Source organism: Lepus europaeus, chromosome 5, assembly GCF_033115175.1.
Source record: "Lepus europaeus isolate LE1 chromosome 5, mLepTim1.pri, whole genome shotgun sequence".
Classification (NCBI taxonomy): domain Eukaryota; kingdom Metazoa; phylum Chordata; class Mammalia; order Lagomorpha; family Leporidae; genus Lepus; species Lepus europaeus.
The window spans coordinates 108992877-109014949 of record NC_084831.1 but is presented as its reverse complement, the minus strand read 5'-3'; the positions used below and the strand labels follow the sequence as shown (position 1 = coordinate 109014949).

Sequence of the window (22073 nt, the reverse complement as noted above, 5' to 3'; positions counted from 1 at the left end):
TGCTGGCCTGCCTCTTGCTCAGGTAGACCCTCACGGATCTTGTCTGTAGGAGTCCAGAGCGGGGAGCCGCCCCCTGAGCCCCTGGAAGGCTGGAGCGCATGAGGTCATGTCTGTGGGCAGAGGATGTGAGCAGGCTTCTCCACGAAGGGGTTGCCCACACAAACAGGAGCCCCCGGGCTTTCCAGGCTCATGGCCTGGCAGCAGCTGGCTCTCCCTGGCGGATGCCGAGCGCCGCAGCCTGGCTGTGGCCATGGCCCGAGGTAGCATGGAAGGAAAGTGTTCCAGGGTTGAGCATTAAGGCCTGGCTTGCCTTTCAAAACCTCTGACTCACTCTGGTAATATTTTTGACTCCGTGGTTTTCAGTTGTACCTGACAGCCATAGTATCTGGGTAGCAGAGCCATTCTGTAACTTACAGAGCATTTTTGCAAGAAGTTAGCGTAGATCCTCACTTCCCAATTGCAGAGCACAGTCCTGAGGACCAAGAGGACTTATGTAAAGCCACGGTTGGCAGGCCTGGATTTCTGGCTCGCAGCCCTGAACTATCAGAGGAAAACCCAGGAATCATTCATTCTAGACACTTCATGCACTTTTGTCAACGAAGAAGGACAGAACATCTTCCTGCCATTTTTCAGTTGCAAATGAACAGATTTCTAGCCAAGAAAGCCACTGCCCTGAGTTCCTACCAACACTGGGTGCCCACAGTGGAGCAGACGACCCCCAGGGGCCACCGTAATTTGGCTCCCCACGAGCTGTGCAGTCTTAGGCACATTACTTGGTTCCTCTGTGTCTCAGAGCCCGCAGCTGGGAGCTGGGAGGGATCAGCGTGCTTGAGAGCAGTGCCTGGTGGGTGGGGAGCCCTCCGTGAGCGAGGGCTACTGTTACTGCTGCTCTGAGGTCATGTTGGGGAAGGGGTCCCCGGGAGGGGCATGAATACGTGGGAGACTCCAGGCAGAAAAGGTCCAGGAGTGGCTCGAGTGCCCAGACGTCAGAATGAGCGGCTGTGTGTAGCGTGGAGGCTTCGCAACACCTTAGCAATGATGGCTGGCAAATGCCGCCCAGCGCAGGCTGAGCCACCGCAAAGCAGTGGTGACCAAGGCTGGTTTCCAAGGCACATTCCCTGCGTGAAACAGGATGCAGTCGCTGGGAGCTGCTGCTCGCCGTCGTCGTTGTTTGGAGGGAAACTCGAGCCTTCCCTTTTCCCGTACACTGGAGTCCCAGCCTATGTCCTAGATATTTGCATGCAGTCCCTCCATCTCCATGGGTTCCACATCCGCAGATTCGGCCAACTTTGGCAAAAAACTGTGTACTACACAGGTGCAGCTTTTTCTTGTCATTCCCTACACAATGCAATATTTACATGGCAATTACATTGTATGAGTATTATAAGTGATCTAGAGATGAGTGACAGTCTATGGGAAGATGAGCACAGGTTCAATGCAAAACGACACTATTTTCTCTTGGGCAGATCTGGGTATCTGAGAGGGTCCCGGAGCCCATGCTCCATGGATACGGAGGGCTGACTGTGATACAAGCATTCTGGGGAGTTAGAAGGCAGTGGAAAATAGTCATTCTCAGATTATGCACCACTACCTACAGCCAAAAAACTAAAACCACTAAAATTGTGACCATGCTCATCCAGTCCCTAAAAGGAAGGGGTCATTTTACTTATTTATTTATCTATTTATTTATTTTTATTTGCAAGGCAGAGTCAGAGAGACAGAGATAGCTTCCATCTGCCGGTTCACATCCCAAATGTCCACACTAACCAGAGCTGGACCAGGCCAAGGCCAGGAGCTCAGAACTCAATTAGTTCTCCCACAGGGATGATGGGCCAAACTAGGCCAAACGCCCACTCTGGGGAGTCATTTTAAAGCGAGTTTATGACAACAAGCCTCTAGGAGGTCATCCCTCGTTGCTATGTTAACCAAAGTGATGCTCCTAGCTTAAAAATCAAGGCACTGCAACCTAAAAAGGAAGTGATAGACTTGTCGGGGAAGAAGGTGTCCAGGAAAAGCTCTTGTTGGCAGAGCCTGGCTGTCAGTATAGGCATGCAGTTTCCCAGGGGTTTCCCCTTTTCAGACCGTGGGCACTGGGATTCAGCAAACATGAGGGGTTTGGGAAGGAGGTCAGACCTTGGCCACATATGCCGCTGTGGGAGGTCGAGGGCTCCCCAGAAGCCATCTCGGAGTTAAAGTGTGGCTGCACATGATTCATCAGTGGCTGTGTTTTGAGGGACAAGCCATCAAAGGGAAAATGTATCTTAGGAAGCCACAGGTGGCCTTCCACTGCACAGAGTGCTAGAGCCACATCAGGAAGGGGATTCAGCAGGCCCAAGGAGGTTTGCCACTCTCAGAGTTTCCTCTGATCGCCCCTGCAGCTCCAACAAGCGGTGCTCCTCTCACTGGGTGCCGGGCTGAGCCAGCCGGCCCGGAGGAACAGAGATGGAGGTTTGCTGGGCGTTGAGGCTGCTAGGGCAGGTTCAAGTTGTTTTGGCCATGAGCTCTGACGTTCTGATAGCCTAATAATGGAATCACGTTCAATGAAGCAAGCTTCTTCGGAAAGATCCTTGTTTCAGAAAGGCAAAGACTGTTGCTGGGGGGACCAGGGAGTCCATGCACAGTGGAAGGTGTCTCTGAGCCCCTCGCATCCTATGTCACGGCCCACTGAGTCCCTGGCCCCTGAGGCACCTCCTTGTTCCTGTATCCAGACTTTCTCGGGGTGCGAACCTCAGTTCTCGTCTGCCTGGCCGTGGAGAGCCCAGCCCCTTGGTGGCTGTGAGGAGGTTTGTGAGGATGGATCCCCTGCCTCTGTCCCAAAGAGGGTGGACGCCAGGCAGCTGGGCCAGGACTTCCAACACGACTTCCTTTGCCTCTGTCCACTCATCCAACCAACACTGCTTGAGAACTTGGCATTGTACTGGGCTGAGCCCACCGAGGGCAGATAAAGTTCTGGATGTGACATCTACAAAGAGAGAGAGACAAATATGTGAACCGCAAAGACGCAGGCCAGCGAGGAGCTGGTGTGTGTGTAGGGGGGTCCAATCGCAGTGATACCCACGTGGCTGGAGCACAGAATGGGTAAGAACTCCGGGGGACTGGTCCCCAGGCTGTGGCTCGGCGCAGGACCTGCATACTGTATCAGGCTGCCACGGGGAGGCAGTGGCCATGTTAACCACCCGCTGGACGTTCTGGGTGGGCACCAAATGCAGGGTCCCTGGTGCAGTCCCTTCATCCAGTCGGTTATTCCCAAATATCTACCACTCAGCCCAGGGAGTCCTGCCTGCAGCCTCCACGCCCCTTGCCTTTGCCCTCCAGTTGTTCCAGAAACCCGGCTTGCCTCCACTCCTCCTGTTGTTCTGAGGATGGACATGAAAGAGCTTTGAAAAAAGTAAAGATGTTTTTGAAAACAATGAGGTGTCCAAGCAGTGGGGCCAGCGCTGTTGTTACTGATGCGGATCCTGTCTCTTACCACCACATCCATTCCCTGTGAAATTCTTGTAGAGAAAAGGGAAAGACAGGAAGTAGCAGAGCCAGACAGCAGGACAGAAATAACACCCCCACCCCCAGCACTACCTAGCAGCTGGGCTTCACCCAATCCTGGAAAAGACCCTGGGGACAGATCTGGGTGCTACAGGAAGCCCAGCCCCCTGGCTTGCAGCTCTGGCTGTATTTGAATAGACAGATCCGCCCACAAACCACTGCCAGCAACGCAGGGGAGCCCCGGGCAGCGCCCTGAGTGCCGGGCTCAGGGCTTCCCTGCCGGAGCCAGACGCCAGCCCCACCCTCCCCAGCAAGTGGGAGTGCTTTCCAGGTGACTCACAGGAGTAAAATGAAAAAAAAAAAAAAAAAAAAAAATAGAGGCTGTTAGCATGATTCCAAATAAGTCCAGTGCCAGGTCCTGTATTGTGTTCTAACTTATCTCAGGATCAGAGGAGGAAGCAAGGCAAGGCTGGGCTGTAGCTCCGTCTCGGAGCAGAGCCTATCTGCCGCCGTCTTCCTCCCAGAGAACAAGTGTTCTGGGCCTTGGCTTAGGCAGCAAATGGAATTCCCACTGGCAGCGTTCGGGCCGCTGCTGTTCCAGGGAGGCAGGATGGAGTCGTGGCCAGGAGGAGCCCTGGCTTCTGAGGCCCACAGCTGTTTTCCTCCAGCTCTGCCCAACACCAGCTCTGTGACCTTGGGCACTGCTTAGCCTTTGGGGACTCCGTTCCTTTGTCTGAAGAACAGAGACACTAAAAGTACCTATTTCACACAGAGTTGTCCTGAAGGTTAAACTACTAAACCTGGGCCAGTGCTCAGAATACCGCCCAGCGGAAGGAGCAAATACTACAGGAGCAACAGTGTCCTTGGGATGTATCGCCGCCCTCCTGCCCTCATTGGCAGTTTGCGTGCAAGACTCGAAGCCGCCTGGGTGTGCAGTGTCTATGGCGCTGCCCCCGAAGATGCAAATTCACAGGAAACCAGGCCTTGTTGCTGTGACCTCCTTCAGCAAAGCTTCCCGCTCTGTCTGCCCGCTCCCAGCATCCCGCCCTGTGCCTGGTGGTGACAGCTGTGGGCTCCAGAGCACAGCGAAAGCTCCAAGGCCCAGGTCTGCGTTCCAGCTCTGGCACTAGCTCCTGACCATGCCTGGACTCAGTTTCAGAAAGTTCAGGTGAACGGTGGCACCGCCCCCTTTGCAGGGGCAAGGGGCGGTAGAAATCTGAACTGGAAAGGGCCTGGCGCAGCATGAGGGCGTGAGCGCTGGGAGATGGTCACACGTGATCCCCAATCCTTGAGCAGGTCTTTTCACCTCCCCATGCCTCGGCTTTCCGCTCTGGGCATAATAGCAGCCCCTGCATCACAGGGTCAGTGTGCAGGTGCAGGGGGCTAAGGTGTGCCTTGCACACGGCAAGCACGCTCCATGGCCCAAATGCCCTGCAGTGTGCAGATGGCCATGGTGGTGGAGTCGTCAGTGCTGTTGGTGCCAGTGGGCGCGGTCGCAGCCAGGCTCTGATGGTTTCCCCACCTCCTCCCCTGCAGGACTGTATGTGCTGGTTGGAGCCGGGGCCCTCATGATGGCCGTGGGGTTCTTCGGGTGCTGTGGAGCCATGCGGGAATCACAGTGTGTGCTGGGATCAGTAAGTGGGGCAGTGGGAGTGGGAGGGGGGTTGGGGGAGGGGCAGGAGGCGGGTCAGTCTGAAGAGGGTTGGGACACTGGGCCCCCAGCTCCAGCCCCTCAGGACTCCCTGGGACTTTGGCCTCACTCCATCTCCCTGAGCCTTCCTGTGTCCAGCGTTTGCAAAAGGATGGTATTCTCTGTCCCTGCCTCACATGGAAAGTGTGAAAAAATGAGGCCATCCGTGCAAAGATGTGTTGGAAGGAAAAGAGCCTCATCACTGTAAGAAGTGGTTGCAACCCTTTTGTTAAATAATATTCCACAGTGGGTGCGGCAGCTAAAAGGTTCCTAGAGCTAGGGAAGTACTCTTGTCTATAAGCAAAGCGCTCTATTTGAGATCAATAACTTAACCAAACATGCCTCGTTGGTCTTATTTTAACAAGAAGTCTCTTTAAAAAATCACTCATGTTAACTGCCAGTGAGCCTGAGAAAGCAGGGAGAAGAGGGGCAGGACTTGAGGAGATCTGGTATTTCCCCTGGGGTGCGTGGCGGGCGCCTCTCCTGTCTGGTTACTCTCCACACTCGGGATTGTGCCGCGCTGGCTGCTGCCTTTGATCTCGGCTCTGTGCGGTCTCTGACTTGTTCCCGCAGGGACCCTTCCCTCCTCTCTTCCCCCAGTTGCTCAGCATCCGTTTTGGTCATCACTGGACTTTGTTCTGTCGGAGCAAACCCAAGGCCTGAACAGAAATCTGTCCAGGAGGACACTACACACGACACACACACACACACACACACGCATGCACACAGTCCTAGACCACAAGGTGTCAAGGCCTACCCTTCCCCAAGCCCAGGCCTCATCAGTGACTCCCTAGCTCCTGGCCTTATGTTGTATCTTTATAGATGCTTTCCTGCTCGTCAGAAATGGATTGAGTACTTCAGTGCCAGGAATTGTTCTGGCTGGGGGATTTCCACTGCACGATCTGAGATCCTTATTCCCTTTTTATGCCTTTATTCACATTTCCTGTCTCCCCTGTCCAATATAAAGCCCATCTCTGTAGAGGCCTGGGGATCTCATCTTGTTCAACACTTTATACCCAGCGCCAAAGACAGCAACTGGTGCCGAATCAATTGCTCAATAAATAATTACTGAATGAATGAATGAATGAATTCCATGAAAGTGACTCAGTTGTTACAGGAAGGACAAATGCTTCCTGCTGGAACAATTCACACTAATAACCTTGACTGCTGCTTTCCAGTGGAGCTAAGGTTCAAAGAGGCTAAACGCATTGAAAAGGTATTAAATTAATGAAATTAGTATTTTCTCTCCTTTACAGTTTTTCACCTGCTTACTGGTGATATTTGCTGCTGAAGTAACCACTGGAGTATTTGCTTTTATAGGCAAGAGTGTAGTAAGTAACAATTACTTCTAATGTTTTTATGATTAATGCATTTTCTGTATGTCAAAGGATATGAGAATATCAATACCCATAATGCTATTACAAAACCAAATGGCCCCCAAATCATAGGTTAAGCCGAACTTGTTAACCAGAAGTAATGTACACAACAGAGCGTGCGTGTGTGTGTGTGTGAGTGTGCACACACTTTTCTGAGGAGATTGTTCGTAGTTTTCATTAAATGTATCAAGCGGTCCGTGATTTTTTTAAGCAGATCTCTAATTTCAGGTAGTCCCCAGTTTGAAACAGGGTGGAGGTTAGGTGATGGACACTAGGGAGAGGGGTTGGAGAATCACACATGTCCTCATTCTTCTCGGCCTTTATTTGTTGGTAAGGGCTGGCCTGGACAGAGGCCGCCGGGTCCTCAAAGACTAAAGCCCGACCTGCTGTTTGCTAGTGAAGAGATCTGAATTTGCTGCCCAGCCCCAGGTGTGCAGAATGGGGGAGCAGAGGAAGCCCTAGAGGAAGCGGCCTTTAGGAGGGGAACACACAATATGGATGGAGAGCAAGGAAAAGGGAGGGAGAAAAGTGGAACCTTAAGTTTAGTCTATTTTACGTTCATCCATGTGCTATAACTTGTCTTAGATGAAACTATGATAAACATGTAGAATAAGCAAGCGTCAACTCATTTGGAATCTTCCTAAAGCAGTTGGTGGCATTTGTAGGTCAGTTTAAGTTTGGTTCCATGTTGAATTAGAATTGAGACGGGTCCTATGCCTCAAAACCAGGACAAAGCGTTCTCTAAGCCTTCTTTGACCTTTGAATGAGAAAAGCCTTCCTTGGTGATGAACACTTTTTAAACCACGTCACTAGGGGACTTGAGCCCTTCTGGCCAGTGCGGGTACAAAGACTGCATAGGTCCCAACTGCGGCGGGGCCTCAGAACCAGCCCAGGAATCTGGGGTTCAACTGATGCAGAAGCCCAGACAGCTTAGGGAGCCTCCACTCTAGCAAACCTTTCGAATCCATGAACATTACCCTTGGTTAGTTTGTCCTTCCATCCTCAAAAGTATCTGAGAAACCAGAATCTGTGATCGGCTCCATCTGTGCGGAATGAGCTTAACATACGGACAAATGCTTGAAAGGCGGTGTTTTTGAAGGGTCTGGAAGAAGAGATTTTTTCTTGATGGGAGGAGGGTGTTGGCTGCTTCCCACGCATTGGCCCCTCGGTTTTCCTGGTATGTTTTCAGGCTGTACGGCACGTCCAGACCATATATGAAGAGGCGTACAATGATTACCTGAGAGACCAGGGAAAGGGCAACAGGACCCTCATCACCTTCCACTCAACCGTGAGTAGCTCCACTTCTTTCCAGAAGATCTCATCTCCCGAGGATTGTGTCTGGGCCAGGCTCTCGCCAGGTACCTGGATTCAGACTGAAAACGTGTTCAGTAAACCCGGGCATCAGCGTCCCAGTGCGGCTCCCAGGAGAGGGGCGGTTTGTGTGCTTCTAGAACCCCAGGAGAGAAAGGGCCTGCCACACTGAGTCACGAGGGCAAGTCAGGACGAGTACGCAAAAGAAACAAAGACCATGGTCAGGAGCACAGAGAAAGCAGCCCAGGAACCCCCAGGCTCCCCCAGAGAACACCACTGCGTGCAACACAGGCAAGCAGGAAGCAGGCCCTCCCAAAGACCCGTTTCTCTGCCATGCTCAGCCTTGTGATCCTGAGCAGGTGCTGGGCCTCCCTGATCGCCACTCAGCTATCCCCTTTGTAAAATGAAGGGGCCCGAAGAGAGCTACTCTCCCTCTGGAACATTCTGAGAGACTGTGCCATCAATGGAGCACCCAGAGCTGCAGTTAGTCCAGGAAGGCTCGCGGGGCGACAGGCTTCGCCATAGTCACCCTGATTTCTTCCACTCCTGGGACAGACAAATAGCTGGGAGCTCCTGGCCCCAGGGTTTTCAGGTACCTCCTCCTCCATGACAGGATGTCAGGGCATGCTCCCCCCTCCCAGGGTCTGGCCTCAGCTACCCCGAGGGCATCAACCAGCACACAGGTTCCTGGTGTCACGGCACGCAGCCCGAGGCAGGCACCTGTTTCCTAGTCTGGTCTTTCAGCTTCTCCTCTGCCTCCCAGACGCCCGGGATTAATGAGCCCTTCCCTAGGCTCTTAAAATGCCAGCTCCCCAGCAACTTTCAGGGACTCCCCATCTGGAAGAAGCCACCGAAAGGCCCCGACTCCCTCCAGCTAAAAAGCAGCAACTTACAAAGTCACACTCACTTGAGTCACTTCCTGTTGTTAAACTCTGATGGCTTTAGAAGAGTGGAGGTCTTGTTTTTGCGTGATTATGCGGCTCTCTGCTCTCTTTCTAGGAAAATCAGCCTGCGTCGTGGCAGTGCGGGGCCTCGTGGCTGCTCTGCCGCTGGGCAGCCCCAGTCCTCCAGGGTGACGCTCAGGCCGCAGCGCCGGCTTCCCCAGGCTCTGTCCTAAAGTCTCTTTTTCTGACTCTCTAGTTTCAGTGCTGTGGGAAAGAGAGCTCTGAACAGGTCCAGCCCACGTGCCCAAAGGAGCTTCTAGGCCACAAGGTGAGCTGTGACCAGGGTTCCTCCCCGACCTGGACTCTGAGATGGGTTTTGGCCTCCATGGAGGCTGGGAGGCTGAGGTTCTACCTCCAGGGCACGGATTGTGGGGGGTCCCTCACTTTCCTCCAAGGATGCAGCGGCCCGTCTCCTGGGGCCCTGGAGAATGATGGTAGCTGACTTGCCAATGGATGCCACTTGCTTAGGGTATTCATGAAGCTGGCCAGGGCTGGAGGGTGCGTGTTCAGCAGTGTCACCGCAGCCTCCCTTACGTCATAGCATGTAAGTGTTTCGTGTATTAAGTGCTGCGTGTCAGGCACCATACCGGTTACTAGGAACTCCAAGATGAAAAAAGACACGGTCCTTTCCCTGAGCAACCTTGCAGACCAGTCAAGGGCGATGGCCATGGCAGGGCACGGGGGCAACACAGAAGAGTAAGGAAAACTCCGGAGAAGACGGGATTCGGAAGCTGTATTGCAAGGTCATTCCAGGCCCAGAGAGCAGCAGGTGTGGGGGCATGGCGCTGAGAAGCTGCAGGAGAACAGGGGCCCAGAGAGGATGGGGAAGGAGAGTTTGGGAGGGACAAGCAAAGGCGTGATTTTGCAGCTGCAGATGGATGTCATCCATTTTGCACTGCAGAAAGAGTAGCTGGGCTTCTGGTGTGAAAGGCAGAATAAGAGGTTGGAGCCTGACGCCGGCAGACCACATAGGTGGTGCTTGTGACCACCCTGTAAGACAGCTCACCAGCGGCTGGGGTGCGGAGTAGGCATAGAGTCAAGAGATGCTTGGGAAGTGGAATCGCCAGAACTGGGGACTTACTGGCTGTAAGAGGTGAGGGAGAGGGCGGAGGCTATGAGTCCCAGATTCCTGCTTGGGTAACCAAGACAGTGAGGCTCCTCTCACTGAGAGAGGCCAGTACAGTGAGTGCAGAAGATCTTTCAGCTTGCGTCCAGTTTGTACTTTAAGTGCCTGTGGGTGTAGGAATCCCAGCACGTCGGCAGTAGGAGCATTGAGGCCACAGGAGCAAATGAGAACGCCCAGCAGAGCTGATAGATCAAGGCAGAGTCTGGACTCTGCCGTTTAAGGGGTAAGCTGAAGACAAGAAGCCCGAACAAGGGGCTGTGGGGAAAGAGTTAGAGTCAGAGAGAGTCCAAAGGTGGTGTTTGCTGTGTTGGAAGCTGAGGGGGAGGCTGGTATGCTTGTAAAGCCAGCACTGGGGACAGGACCCGTAAGAGCAGACGGAAAGTGGCTGGTGGGCTTGTTGCTTCGAAGATTGTGACCGCCCCTTGCCACATAGGCCAAATAGGCAGTGGAGTGGTTGGGGAAAGCAATGGCAAACCATGAGAAAGGAGGGAAGGGTGGGGCTGTGGAGGCAATGAGAGAGATTCTCAGGCAGCTGACTGTAAAAGGACGGGTGAGCTTAATGCCTCCTCGTGTCCTGAATCTTCTACTGAACACTCAACATGAAATGAACGTGACGTAGCGTTACCCTCATTGCACTCTTGGCAGGCCATGGAGATCTGCAGGTGAGCTAAAGTCACAGTTAAGGCTACCACTAGAGGGAGCACAGAGCACTCACCGGGGCCTGCAAGGGAGGGTCCACAGGCACTGCCCTGAGATGATGGTTAGGCTGAGATTTGAAGAATGAGTAAGCCAGTGGGGGAGGGTGCGATATCCCAGGCAGAGGGGATTGGATAGAGGCCTGGAAGCAAGAATAGGTAGTTATATTCAGGTCAGTGCCAGCAGTGGGGCGTGGCTGAAAGCCCCAAGTGCCTGTGAGACATGGGCACCATTCATTCCAAGAAGAGCTCATTATTGAAGGGCCCCAGACACCCTGGCACATCCAAGAGTCTAACCTTCCTACTGCTCACCTAGGAAGCTGTAGAAAGCAGAATCTAGGGTTGGACTTTCCCTTTACTGATTTGTCCCAGGGTGGTGTGGCGAATTGATTGGAAGTGGATGGCCTGGCACTGGGGAGACAAGTCATGAAGAGTTCTCCTTATTGTCAGCCACAAGACCTTAACAGGGACAAGCCGCAATGCAGAGAGGCCATTAGGAAGTAACATCAACAAGACCGGTGACCAGTTAGATAGCAGGAGAGGGGGAATCCGCCGCTGTGTTTCAGCTGCACCGCCTACAGAGCTGCTGGTGCCATTTAATGACTTGAGGAGTACAGGAAACGGGGCCCATTTGGAGTAAAAATGAATGCCGAGTTTGACATGGTGACTTTGGGAGCCCGTGGAAATATCTAATGGGCACTTGGAAAATATGGTTTGTGGCTCAAGAGAGAAATCTGAGTGTCAGTAGTTTGTGGGAATTGTACTTAGTTTTCCATTACTATAACAAAATGCCTGAGGTTGGGCACTTTATAAACGAAAAGCAGGTTTTTTTTTTAGCTCCCAATCCTGGAGGCTCAGGGGTGTGGTGCCAGCTTTTGCTTAGCTCTAGAGAGGACCTCATGGCACCTGGTACCATGGTGGTGGAGTCTGTGGGAAAGGGAGAGGTTACATGGCAAGACAGGAGTCCAAGGGCGACTGGGATCCCACAGGACCACGTCGGTCCCTTCAAGGTTCCCCCCAGTGGCCTAATGACCTCCCACCTCTTAGTGGCCCCTGCACTGCGTAACATCACCACACAGAGGACTGGGCTTCTACATAGGAAACTGTGGGGACAAACCACATTCAGATCGTGGAAGAATCTTAAGGTTATAGATATGGATGTACCCTATTTTATTTGGAAAGGGAGAAGGCCAAGGGCAGAACACAACACTGAAGGGTGGACAGAGCAGGTGACAAGCAAGAAAAGTGGGAGGGGCAGCCAGATGCAAGGGAAGGAGCCAGGTGCTGCTGCCAAGGCTGGTTCAGGATTTACCAACTATCCGCTCCTGTCAAGCTCTGTGGCTACAAAACTAAATGGGAAAATGTTCCCAATCCCGGGGAACTTGAAGTCAACACAAGAGGTGAACACTGCAAAAGATACAGTGCAATAATAGACGAGTGCATGGGGCCATGGAAGTACAGAGGGGAAGGTGCTCAGGAGAGGCCGGAGGCTGGGGGACTGGTACAGGTCTGGCTGGAGGTGAAGATGTCTCCACGGAACATTCGAGCATGAAAAGTAATCACACCGCATTCGGCGGGGGACGGGGGGAGGTGCTGTCTGCAGAGGGGACGCTGTGAGCAATGGCAGAGAGGCAGAAAAAGTGACGGTGTGTGTGGGGTGGTGGGAGGCCAAGGAGGTCTACCAAAGCAGTGAATGGAACTCCAACAGGGTGGACCAAACAGTAAGTGGTGATGGGTATGCGCGGGGGAGGCAGGCCAGAGCCGAGAAGGGCACCTCTGTGGCTCTTAGGGGAGGAAAGAAAGTCAGGCCTGGTGCTGCCTGGTTCCCCCCGTAGCTCATTCCCTATGACACCGAAGGAAGGGCGCATCACAGTGTACAGAGGAAGGTTGGGGGAACTGCTGTCAGAATTTGAGGATTGCTGTTTATTTAAGCAACCTCTTACTGTCTTTTGAACACTTTCTTCTTATGAATAACATCACAGTGACCACCATTGCACAAAAATCTCGGTGGATTCCCGCTTTCTCCAGTACCACTAGGTAACCGGGTGGTTCTCCAACTTTGGCCAGAAGGTATCATCATTCTCCTATGTGAGTCCGGGGCCCCGTCAAAACCGTGAGCTCCCCGAGTGCAGAAGAAGCCGTGTCTGCTGTCTCCGGACACACGACCCCATTGCAGGGTCTGAGGCAGGAACTGACTGTTGAGGGGATGAGTGATGAATGAGACTTGGAGACTCCGGAGAGCAGTGTTCGGTGCAGCTTCCATGGGTATCAGAAAAAGCTGCTGGTTGGCAGGCAAAAGGACCTGAGCAGCCTTTGGGCACAGCTGGGTTGGGGGCACCCCTTACTCAAGAGGGCTCTAAGTAGAACCTTCTTCAGTTCGGGAAACTGATAGCAGTTACAGGTTACCCATTCTGCTCCCTACCCAATGTCCCCCTCCACCACCACCCAGTTATGGGCACAAGGATAGGAACCCAGGCAGTCCAGCCCAGCCCAGCAACCATAGAAGAGAGCGGTCCTCTGTATCACAAGGCTTGGTTTTGCTTTGTTGAGGGTGAACCTATACAGACTTCTCAGCGTCTCAATAGGTAATGCCTACTCTGTCTAATAAGTGGATCAATTATATAGAAAGCTTTTCAAACTGTCAGTGATGGTACAAAAAGTGAACACTTATTACTTAAGTATATTTTACTTATTTTTCTTTGATGAAAGTAAGGAAAAGGCCTCAAATTTGTGAATGCTCCAGATCCTAGAGAAATAGTTTGCTTCCTCCAGGCAGATTTCACAGCTCTGAAGTAGCCGCTGGGCTCAATAGGAAAATCCCGACAAAAGGAGAGGATTATATTTTTTCCCTCAACCACATCTGTATTGAAGGCTATCAGGATGATGTTATCCAAGGGGAATGGTTTACAAAAGAACAGAAGCTGACATGGGTTAACGCCAAGATGACCTATAGAGGAGGAATGGACCGGATCAGGGAATGTTCATACGAACCATTTTTATTCCTCACTTTTTTTCCCAAAACAGAACTGCATTGATGAAATTGAAACCATAATCAGCATTAAACTCCAGCTCATCGGAATTGTCGGTATTGGGATTGCAGGTCTCACGGTGAGAAAGTTCCAGAACTTACCATGTTCACCCTCTGAGATGTCTTGAACCTTTGCAAAAATCTTATTTCTTATCAAGTGTGATGTGGCAGTATCTTAGAAGAGAGTTCTCAGAATGGACAAGGACATTTGTCCACGGCACATGTTCTACAAACAAATCTAATTAAATGTATCAATAATTAGCCCTCTAAAATATGATACAATTTTAACTTTTGCTTAATTATGACCCTGAGTTGATTACTGCGGTGACTTCGCACTCTAAGGCCACCCATTTTAACCTAGATGAGTGATTGTTCCATTCTGGATCTCTTTCTACTGTTAGAAATTCAGAATAACGGAGCACAAGGTGGGTCTGCCTCCCGTACAACTGGAAGAGGCGTGGTGATGAATGGGGCGAGCTCTGGCTTCAGCTCCTGGTCCCGCTACTTACCAGCCCTTGGACTGGAGGAAACTCTCCTAACTTCTCTACACCTCAGTTCCTTCATGTGGAAAATGGAGATTTTACTCTGCCGACCTCATAAGACTGTTGTAACTACCAGATGGGCTGCTACAGGGCCGGGCATTGGTGTGGTGCAGCAGGTTAAGCCACTGCGTAACCTTGGGACAGCTGCATCCCATATCAGAGTGCCAATTTAAGTCTCAGCTCCTCTGCTTCTGATCCTGCTTCTTGTAATGCAGACTGGGGGACAGCACATGTTGACTCTTGTGCTTGGGCCCTGCCACCCATGTGGTAGACCCAGTTGGAGTTGCGGGATCTTGGCTGCAGCCTGGGTCAGCCCTGGCTATTGCAGGCATTTGGGGAATGAATAAGCAAGCAGATGGAAGATTCTGTGTGTGTGTGTGTGTGTCTGCCTTTCAAGTAGATGAAAGTGAACTTTAAAAAGAAATGAGCGGGATACTACGCAGGAAATATTATACGAATTAATTTGTGTAAGCATCTGGAACATACCGCACTCAATAATGAATGCCAGCTCTGTGTTCCTAGACTCCAGGCAAAGGAAGCAGCGTAGGAGATGGTGTGCAGCGTGGGGCATCCGGGCGCCTGCAGGAGGTCACTGCTTCTGAAGCACAAAAGAAGAGTGTGGGGAAGAGGGACAGTGGTGAATGAGTGCGGCGGGGGAGCGAGCCATGATGCTGGGGAGGGCCTCAGGCCCACGCGACTGAGGTCTTCCGGTGCCCTTTTGAGAAGTTAAGCTTCATCCTGAAGGAGAAGGAGGCTCGAGGGTTGGGAGGGGCTCTGGTGCAGGATGGAGGAGAGGTGGGATGGCAAGACTGGGGTCAGGGAGACATGCTAAGAGGTGATTTCCGTCGTCTAGAGGTTGGGTGATATTAACCCGTGCTAAGGTAGCACTTAGCCTGCAGCTCTCTATGTAGATTCATTCATAGCCTAAACCAGTGCATGGGGCTGTGGGAGCTGTGAGGAGATCAATGAATGAACAGTCCTCAGGGGACGTACAAGCTACTTTTCTGTATTTAAAGTGGAGGGGCAGGGCAGTGGCACAAATGCTAAGCTGAGGATCCCCAAATCCAGGGACACATCCCTGGGTCTCCCCACCCAGCTAGTTGCTAGACTGGTTGTCTTTTTGCAAGTCCCAAGGACAATCCTGGGGCAGGGGGGTTGAAAACATTATGCAAGATGGAGGTACCAGCTCGACTCCCCTCACATCTCAGCGGGTGGCTTCCTCATCACACCTGACCTCCAACAGCGTAGGCGGAGACACCAAGTTTCTCAGGGAGGGCACCCTGCAGCGTACAGCCAGGATGAGGGTAGCTGTCCCACATCTGTGCCCCCAGGCTGCTTTCCTTCTTTTCTTTGTAAGGCGAGAGGTGCACAGTATGATCAGTTAACAGCATCCATTAGGTGTCTCCCCTGCCACACACTGGGACTGAGTTCCATTGGCCAGGAGCTTAAAATCCTGCTCCTGGCTCTGTCCTCACTTAAGTCTGCCCCTGACCGCCCAAAACAATTGGTCATCCATGCCTTGCTGATCCCAGGATGGAACAGAGAGAACCCGAAAGTTATGGTAGCGGTTGTTAAAAACAAAACGAACAAACAAACAAACAAAACATTGGTAGTGTTGATGAAATGGTACCCACAGAGAGGGTTCCCCCAGCTCTGCGCAGTTGGAGGGTAAATGATTGACAGCAAGAAGGGTCCTTTGGATTCCTTCGGTTCAGACCGTGCAAGTGGATATTGATTTCTCCCAAACGTTGATCTGGCTTCTTGGAGAACTGTGTGGGAGCTGGAAGGAGTCAGTAATAGCATCCCTCAGATGCCTCTATGCTTTGAGAAAAGTATTGGGTTAAACAGGGCAGCATCATTTGCAAATGGACAGAGAATAAAGAAATGCCCCACTTTTTAATATCCGATCATTGTTAGAAGAATTCAATGATTTTCCAACAATAGAAGACTACTTGCAGAAGCTGGTTGGAGTGTGAGGGGGTTTTGTTGCTCTTGGAAGATTCTTTAAGCAATACAGATGTTTCCCTGTCTTTGTATGATGAAGAGCAGGGATCCAAACTTACCTGAAAAACTGAAGAGGCGCAGTTCGTCCCCACTGAACAGCGTGTTTTGCAGCTAGTGTTGCACGTAGATGATACAAACTGAAGAGCAGGGCTAATACTAAAGTGTCCCTGCGCCTGACCCACATGCATGTAGCAGCTGAAGGCTCTGATGTAGGAGCAATGACTCTTGGTATGGGCTATTCCATGTCTGGGGAATTCTGGGTGAAACTGTGTTGGAGATACTTCCTTTAGTTAGACATCTCACATTGCGGCTACACGTTATGTCGAAAGTAAATAATTTGAGTGGATTTAGAAAATAACACATGGTATTTTGAATATTGGCCTCCTTTCTGGTGGGCTTGACTTGCCTGGTGACCAAATTACTAGTGACTACTTCACTAACAGGTCATTCGGGGAGTCACCTTTGCACGATGTCACCGAAATGCACGTGATGGTGTTAAAATGTCCCATTTCTTAAACCTTTGTGGTGAAATTAGTCCCAAGGAGCGCAACAGGCCGACCTTGAAGATGTTCCCAGCTGCTGCAGAATATCACATGCTCTGGGCTTACTCAGGAGTCCCATTTTGACCCAGTTATTTCGCCTTTATTCTGCCTGCCTCATAGACCCGGGAGTATTTTGGTTTTTAGGGCAGGTTGTCTCTTGAAGGACTCCCCCCCCCTTTTTTTTCTAAGTGCATGGAATATAACTTGTAAAGCTTTCCACAACTGAAAAAATATGTGTGCATGTGTGTGTGTGCGCGTGTGTGTGTGTGCGTGTGTGTGCGTGCATGTGTATGCTTAAACCAAAAGCTTACAAGACACCTGCATAGCAGTATTTATTTCAGAATCACACTTGTAAACATGAGACCATTTTTTTTAAGATTTATTTATTTATTTGAAAGTCAGTTACACATAGATAAGGAGAGGCAGAGAGAGAGAGAGAGAGAGGTCTTCCATCTGCAGGTCCACTCCCCAATTGGTCGCCACAGCCAGAACTGTGCCGATCCAAAGCCAGGAGCCAGGCGCTTCCTCGGGGTCTCCCTTGGGTACAGGGGCTCAAGGACTTGGGTTATCTTCTGCTTTTCCAGGCCATAGCAGAGAGCTGGATTGGAAGTGGAGCAGCCGGAACTTGAACCAGCGCCCATATGGGGTGCTGGCACTGCAGGCAGCGGCTTTACCCACTATGCCACAGCCCCGGCCCCCAAGACAAATTTAATTATGGATTCCAGTTTAGCTCTTTTTTGTAATTGCAGGATTATGTTTTTGCTGCTGCTATATTCGAGTTATTTTTAAATGTCATCTTGAAAAAGAAACATGTATTTTAGCTACTAATGAAAAGATAAATTAACATTTTTAACAAAACTACTTGCATCACAACTATATTTAAAAGAGGAATTGTTATAAATATTTTCCAAAATACTTACATATGTAAAAGAGGTCTAGGATTAACCTGAAATATAAAATCCCCCAACCAAGTGTGTTAGTCTTTCACAGCTGTAAGAACTTTTTGGTAAGTCGGAAACAGAGTCCTTTTCTTAAATCAGAGCCTTGTTATTTGTTAGTGATAAAAATAAGTGTACTCCAAGCAGAGTCAATATGGACATCTTCACTCAGTAGCCATCATTAAGTAATGCATAGGAAAATGCATTTATTTATTTTTATTTGAAAAGCAGAGAGAGAGAGAGAGAGAGAGAGAGAAAATCTTCCATCTGCTCGTTCACGCCCCAAGTGGCCCCAATGGCCAGGGTTGACCAGGCTGAAGCCAGGAGCCCAGAACTGCTTCCGTGTCTCCCACGTAGGTGGCAGATGCCCAAGTGTTTGGGGCATCATCTGCTGTTTTCCTGGGCTTATTAGCAGATTGCTGGATCAGAAGCAGAGCAGCCAGGACTCAAATCAGCACTCTGATACGGGATGCCCACATCACAGGCAGCAGCTTATCTCACTGAGCCTCAACCTTGGCCGAGGAAAATGGCATTTATGATGAGTAATGATGGGTTATAATTGCTTATTAACTTGAGTTAATCCCCCAGGCAATTTGTTGACCTGGTTATCAGCCAGCATGCGTTGCAGGTCCCTAACAAGTGGTTCCTTGTGTTTCAGATCTTTGGCATGATATTCAGCATGGTCCTGTGCTGTGCAATACGAAACTCTCGAGACGTGATATGACAACACTACTTCCACACAAAAATCACAACCCAGAGTTTTGCTACAAATGTCACCATTGCTGTCTTCCAGCTCATTTTAATGTTCGAAGGACTTTAGGATCTATAATAATTTGCTGTTAACTGTACCTTTGCACATGTGTGTGTGTGGCTCAGTGCTGGTCTGCCCCTTGAGTGAGTACCCACGTGTGTTGACTAGGAGCATATTCATGTGTGAGCTGAGTGTTTCTGGTATATGCATTATACACAACAAAAACTGCTTGTTGGGAATTCCTAATTCCTGTTATCTAAGAGGAACAACCTATTTAACTAGCAGAAAATGATAAAAAAAAAATGCTTTGAGAAACTTTAAATTCTTGGCTATTCAGAAAAGTTGATAACGTGTCAGTTTCTCAGACCGTAGCCTTCAAAGGTTAGATACAGAGACTCCAGGGATTTCTGGTTAACAGAGGCAATAAGCTGCAGCAATTGGGAGATGATTCTAGATCAAAATTGCCTGTGTCTGATTGGGTTTCCTAGAATGTTTTTATATACATGCTCTCCCTCCCCAGAATACAAGCAACCATAGTTTTAGAACTAAACACATCTGCAAAACTAAATATAGCATGGCAAATCTAATTTGAATAAGTCATGCTTTCCTAGTATTTAAACACAAAAACCTCCCTCTGGAAAGAGTAGTCACACAGACAATCATGTGCGCTGTAAAAGTGTTTTTAGGACTAAAAAAAACTTTTTAAGGAAATATTTTGTTCTGACACAAAGACACGTAAAGATTGATTGCTTTATTACTTTCCTTTTATGACTCTGCTCTGAACTACTGCAACCCTCACATCCTCAAAAGGGCTTTTATCTCAGATTCTTCTGTTTCCAAGATGGAAGAGCAGAAAGACTAAAGCAAGAGATCTAGCAGTTGCAAATTGCGGGAAAGAGAATTTTTCCCGACACTGTATCTTTGAAATACCTCATAACTCGAGTTTACATATTTTCCTAATTTTTTCTATTTTTCCTATTTATTCACCTAGAGAGTTCTTCATACATTAAGAACTACAGATTTTGCCACCTACAATAATTAAAACCCAGTCCTTCATAATTCAAATATTATGAGAATCCTTGGCCAAAGCAAAATAAACCAAGAAAAACATCTCTAAGTCATATGCATGGCACAGACGCAAGTTAAGGAAACAAAAATACACACACACAACACAACTGTGTTCTTTCTGTGCAAATCCTCTATGAAAATATAATTTTCAGATTCTGCTTTGGTCTTCATGCTCGATTTTAAATATCTAAACCCAAATTTAGGATTTAAATGAGCATATTTATCAGTACTTTTTAACAACATGTTACGTTTAATACATCGTGGATTTTTGTATTGCATTTATAAAGGCCACACAGAAGTGGGAGTGTGGAGGACTTGGGAAATCCCCAAGTGTGCTTCTTCTGCACACGCAAGAACAGGGGTCTCCGGGGAGCGTGACGCTCCTAAGAAACGTGACAGCCGTTTGCTAAAGAGACTGCTGGGAACAGTCGCACTCCCATAGAGGACCACATTTCCTTTTCTGCCTTGCTTGCTACTGCTACTAACTTTGGAGGAAACTCTTCTAGGGGAGGAAAAAAAAAAGTCAGATTGGAAGTAAGCTAAAAACTTCATTATGCATGGCTACTTTACTGTGCTTTACTATAGCTAAAGAAACAATGATCTTTTTTTTTTTTCAGATTTTATTTATTTGAAAGGCAGAGATATCTTAAGACGAAAATCACTTCATGAAACAGATGTTGGCCCCTCCCCACCCCCACCCCCACCCCAAAGCTGAGAAATGTAACCTGTAGGGCAAAGAGCAGACAGTCCGTCTCTCTGAGTAGCTTTAGTGCACCTGCCTGCCTAGAGGCAGAACCAGGTTCAAGTGTATACTCAGGTTCTCGCCAGCTCAGAGTGGGCTCTGAGTCCACAAAAGAGAGTGTCAGTCCCTCTATGAATGAATAACCTTAAAGAAGTACACAGAGTAAAGAGTGAAAGAATAGAAATAAATTAATATTTAAAATATTTTTAAGTGGGAGAGTAAGAGTCTATTCCATAAATGTTTAGTGTGCCCCTCTTGGAAGTGAGCTTTCCAAACTATGTGCTATGAGTAGAATTATAGAATTCCACCACTGTGTGAGAGTACATTTTATAATATATTTACACACACACACACAGAGATCAGATATCTATAATGTGTATGTGTGTATGTGTGTGTAAATATACAGATGCAGGTATATCTATATATAGATCTATAATCCCTCTATATCTTGAATCTATATATATATCTTGAATACATATCTGTTGAATATATACAAATGTCATTTGAATATATGTATACATGTTTGTGTGTGTGTATGTACGTGTGTGTGTACACATACACCATATTCATAAGTTTTTGGTTATCTCTGTTTATGTGACCTAATTTGAGATCAGACCCAAACATTTTCTTAAACCTCTGGTGCCGATGATGAAATATTTTAAGTTATTTCAAATTAAATTTTCTATGTACCAGAATTGTTTGCTTCATCTTAAAAATCCTATCATAGCTCTCTGTACACTTTCACACAACTTGTCTAAATGTCCAATTACTTATCAACCCAAACAATATGGTAAAATATGAGGCCAAGTTCTAGCCCTCCTATAATGTTACTCTTGGGAGCTGGACTTAAGACAACACCCTAAGGACCATCATTGCACATAGTTGTATCTCGCTTAGTATTCTTTCACCCAAATTATCCCTCTTTTCTCTAGAATAGTCCCTTTGTCATCTGTGGTTCAATCTGTAAAACTGTGCATAGAGGCAGGGTACAGGGTGGTCCCCCATGCCATCAGCAATAGTAGCTGTTCCTCTCTGCCTGGGAGCAGTGCTAATAGGGTTGGCTGGGTGAGAATGAGGCTGGTGAGAGATGGATGCGAAGGAGACAGCATTTTCTCCCTTCTGAAGTAAATTCACAAACATCACAGGCAAAAGGTGGCTTCCTTGGTCCCAAGGCAGCCACCAGGGCTTCGGTAGGTGCCCTGCACCTGCTTTTCCTGGTTCGTGGCCCCCTTGGCTCCACCCACTCTGACTTCCAGCTTCTCAGGATTCCAGCAGCCTCATTTTACCCAACCCTAGGAGGAAGCACTCTTGGGTTCTAGAAGCTAGTAGATTAATTGCATCATCTTAGTTGAGGCTCATCAAAATCAAATCTGCAAAGGTAGGTTTGGAGAGTGATGGAAGCTTCTACTGTCTTTCAACACAACTCTTCATTTTTTCCTATAAGACATACCTGTAAGGTATTATATGCCAGTGGCCTTTGAAAGCTGAATGGACGTCACAAATCCAGAATGTAACTGTTTTGGTGTGTTCTCACTGTAACAACGAAGGAAGAGCATAGCCCAGGAATCCACCATTCACAAGGTGCTTCCTGGGACACGGAAAGCAGGAGAAGAAGGTAATGTATCCTGAACTTTGCCAAGCACATGCCAGACTGGTTTCCTAAAGTGTTTGCCTAATGTGCCAGAAACTCTTTCAAAGTTTTGGATTTGAATTTGGTTTAGGGTTGAGTTTTCACTTTTCTGTGTAATATTAGATGTTTTCACTTACATTAAATAGAAGAAACAAATTAAAAGGAATAATCAATATAAAGCGCTCAGCAACCCGGCAGTTAGTGAT

The 22073-nt window shown here is 49.0% G+C and overlaps 1 protein-coding gene across 2 annotated transcripts in view; it reads left to right on the top strand.

The window, feature by feature from the left end:
- Positions 1 to 22073, top strand: part of TSPAN2 (tetraspanin 2) — a 41785-nt gene extending 19712 nt beyond the window's left edge. For both annotated transcript variants that reach the window (XM_062192026.1, XM_062192027.1), the window contains exons 3-8: positions 5017 to 5114; positions 6427 to 6501; positions 7736 to 7834; positions 8998 to 9069; positions 13647 to 13730; positions 18335 to 22073. In XM_062192026.1, the coding sequence (XP_062048010.1) occupies positions 5017 to 5114; positions 6427 to 6501; positions 7736 to 7834; positions 8998 to 9069; positions 13647 to 13730; positions 18335 to 18400 (494 nt within the window). In that variant the 3' untranslated portion in view covers positions 18401 to 22073. The remainder of the gene's footprint in view (positions 1 to 5016; positions 5115 to 6426; positions 6502 to 7735; positions 7835 to 8997; positions 9070 to 13646; positions 13731 to 18334) is intronic.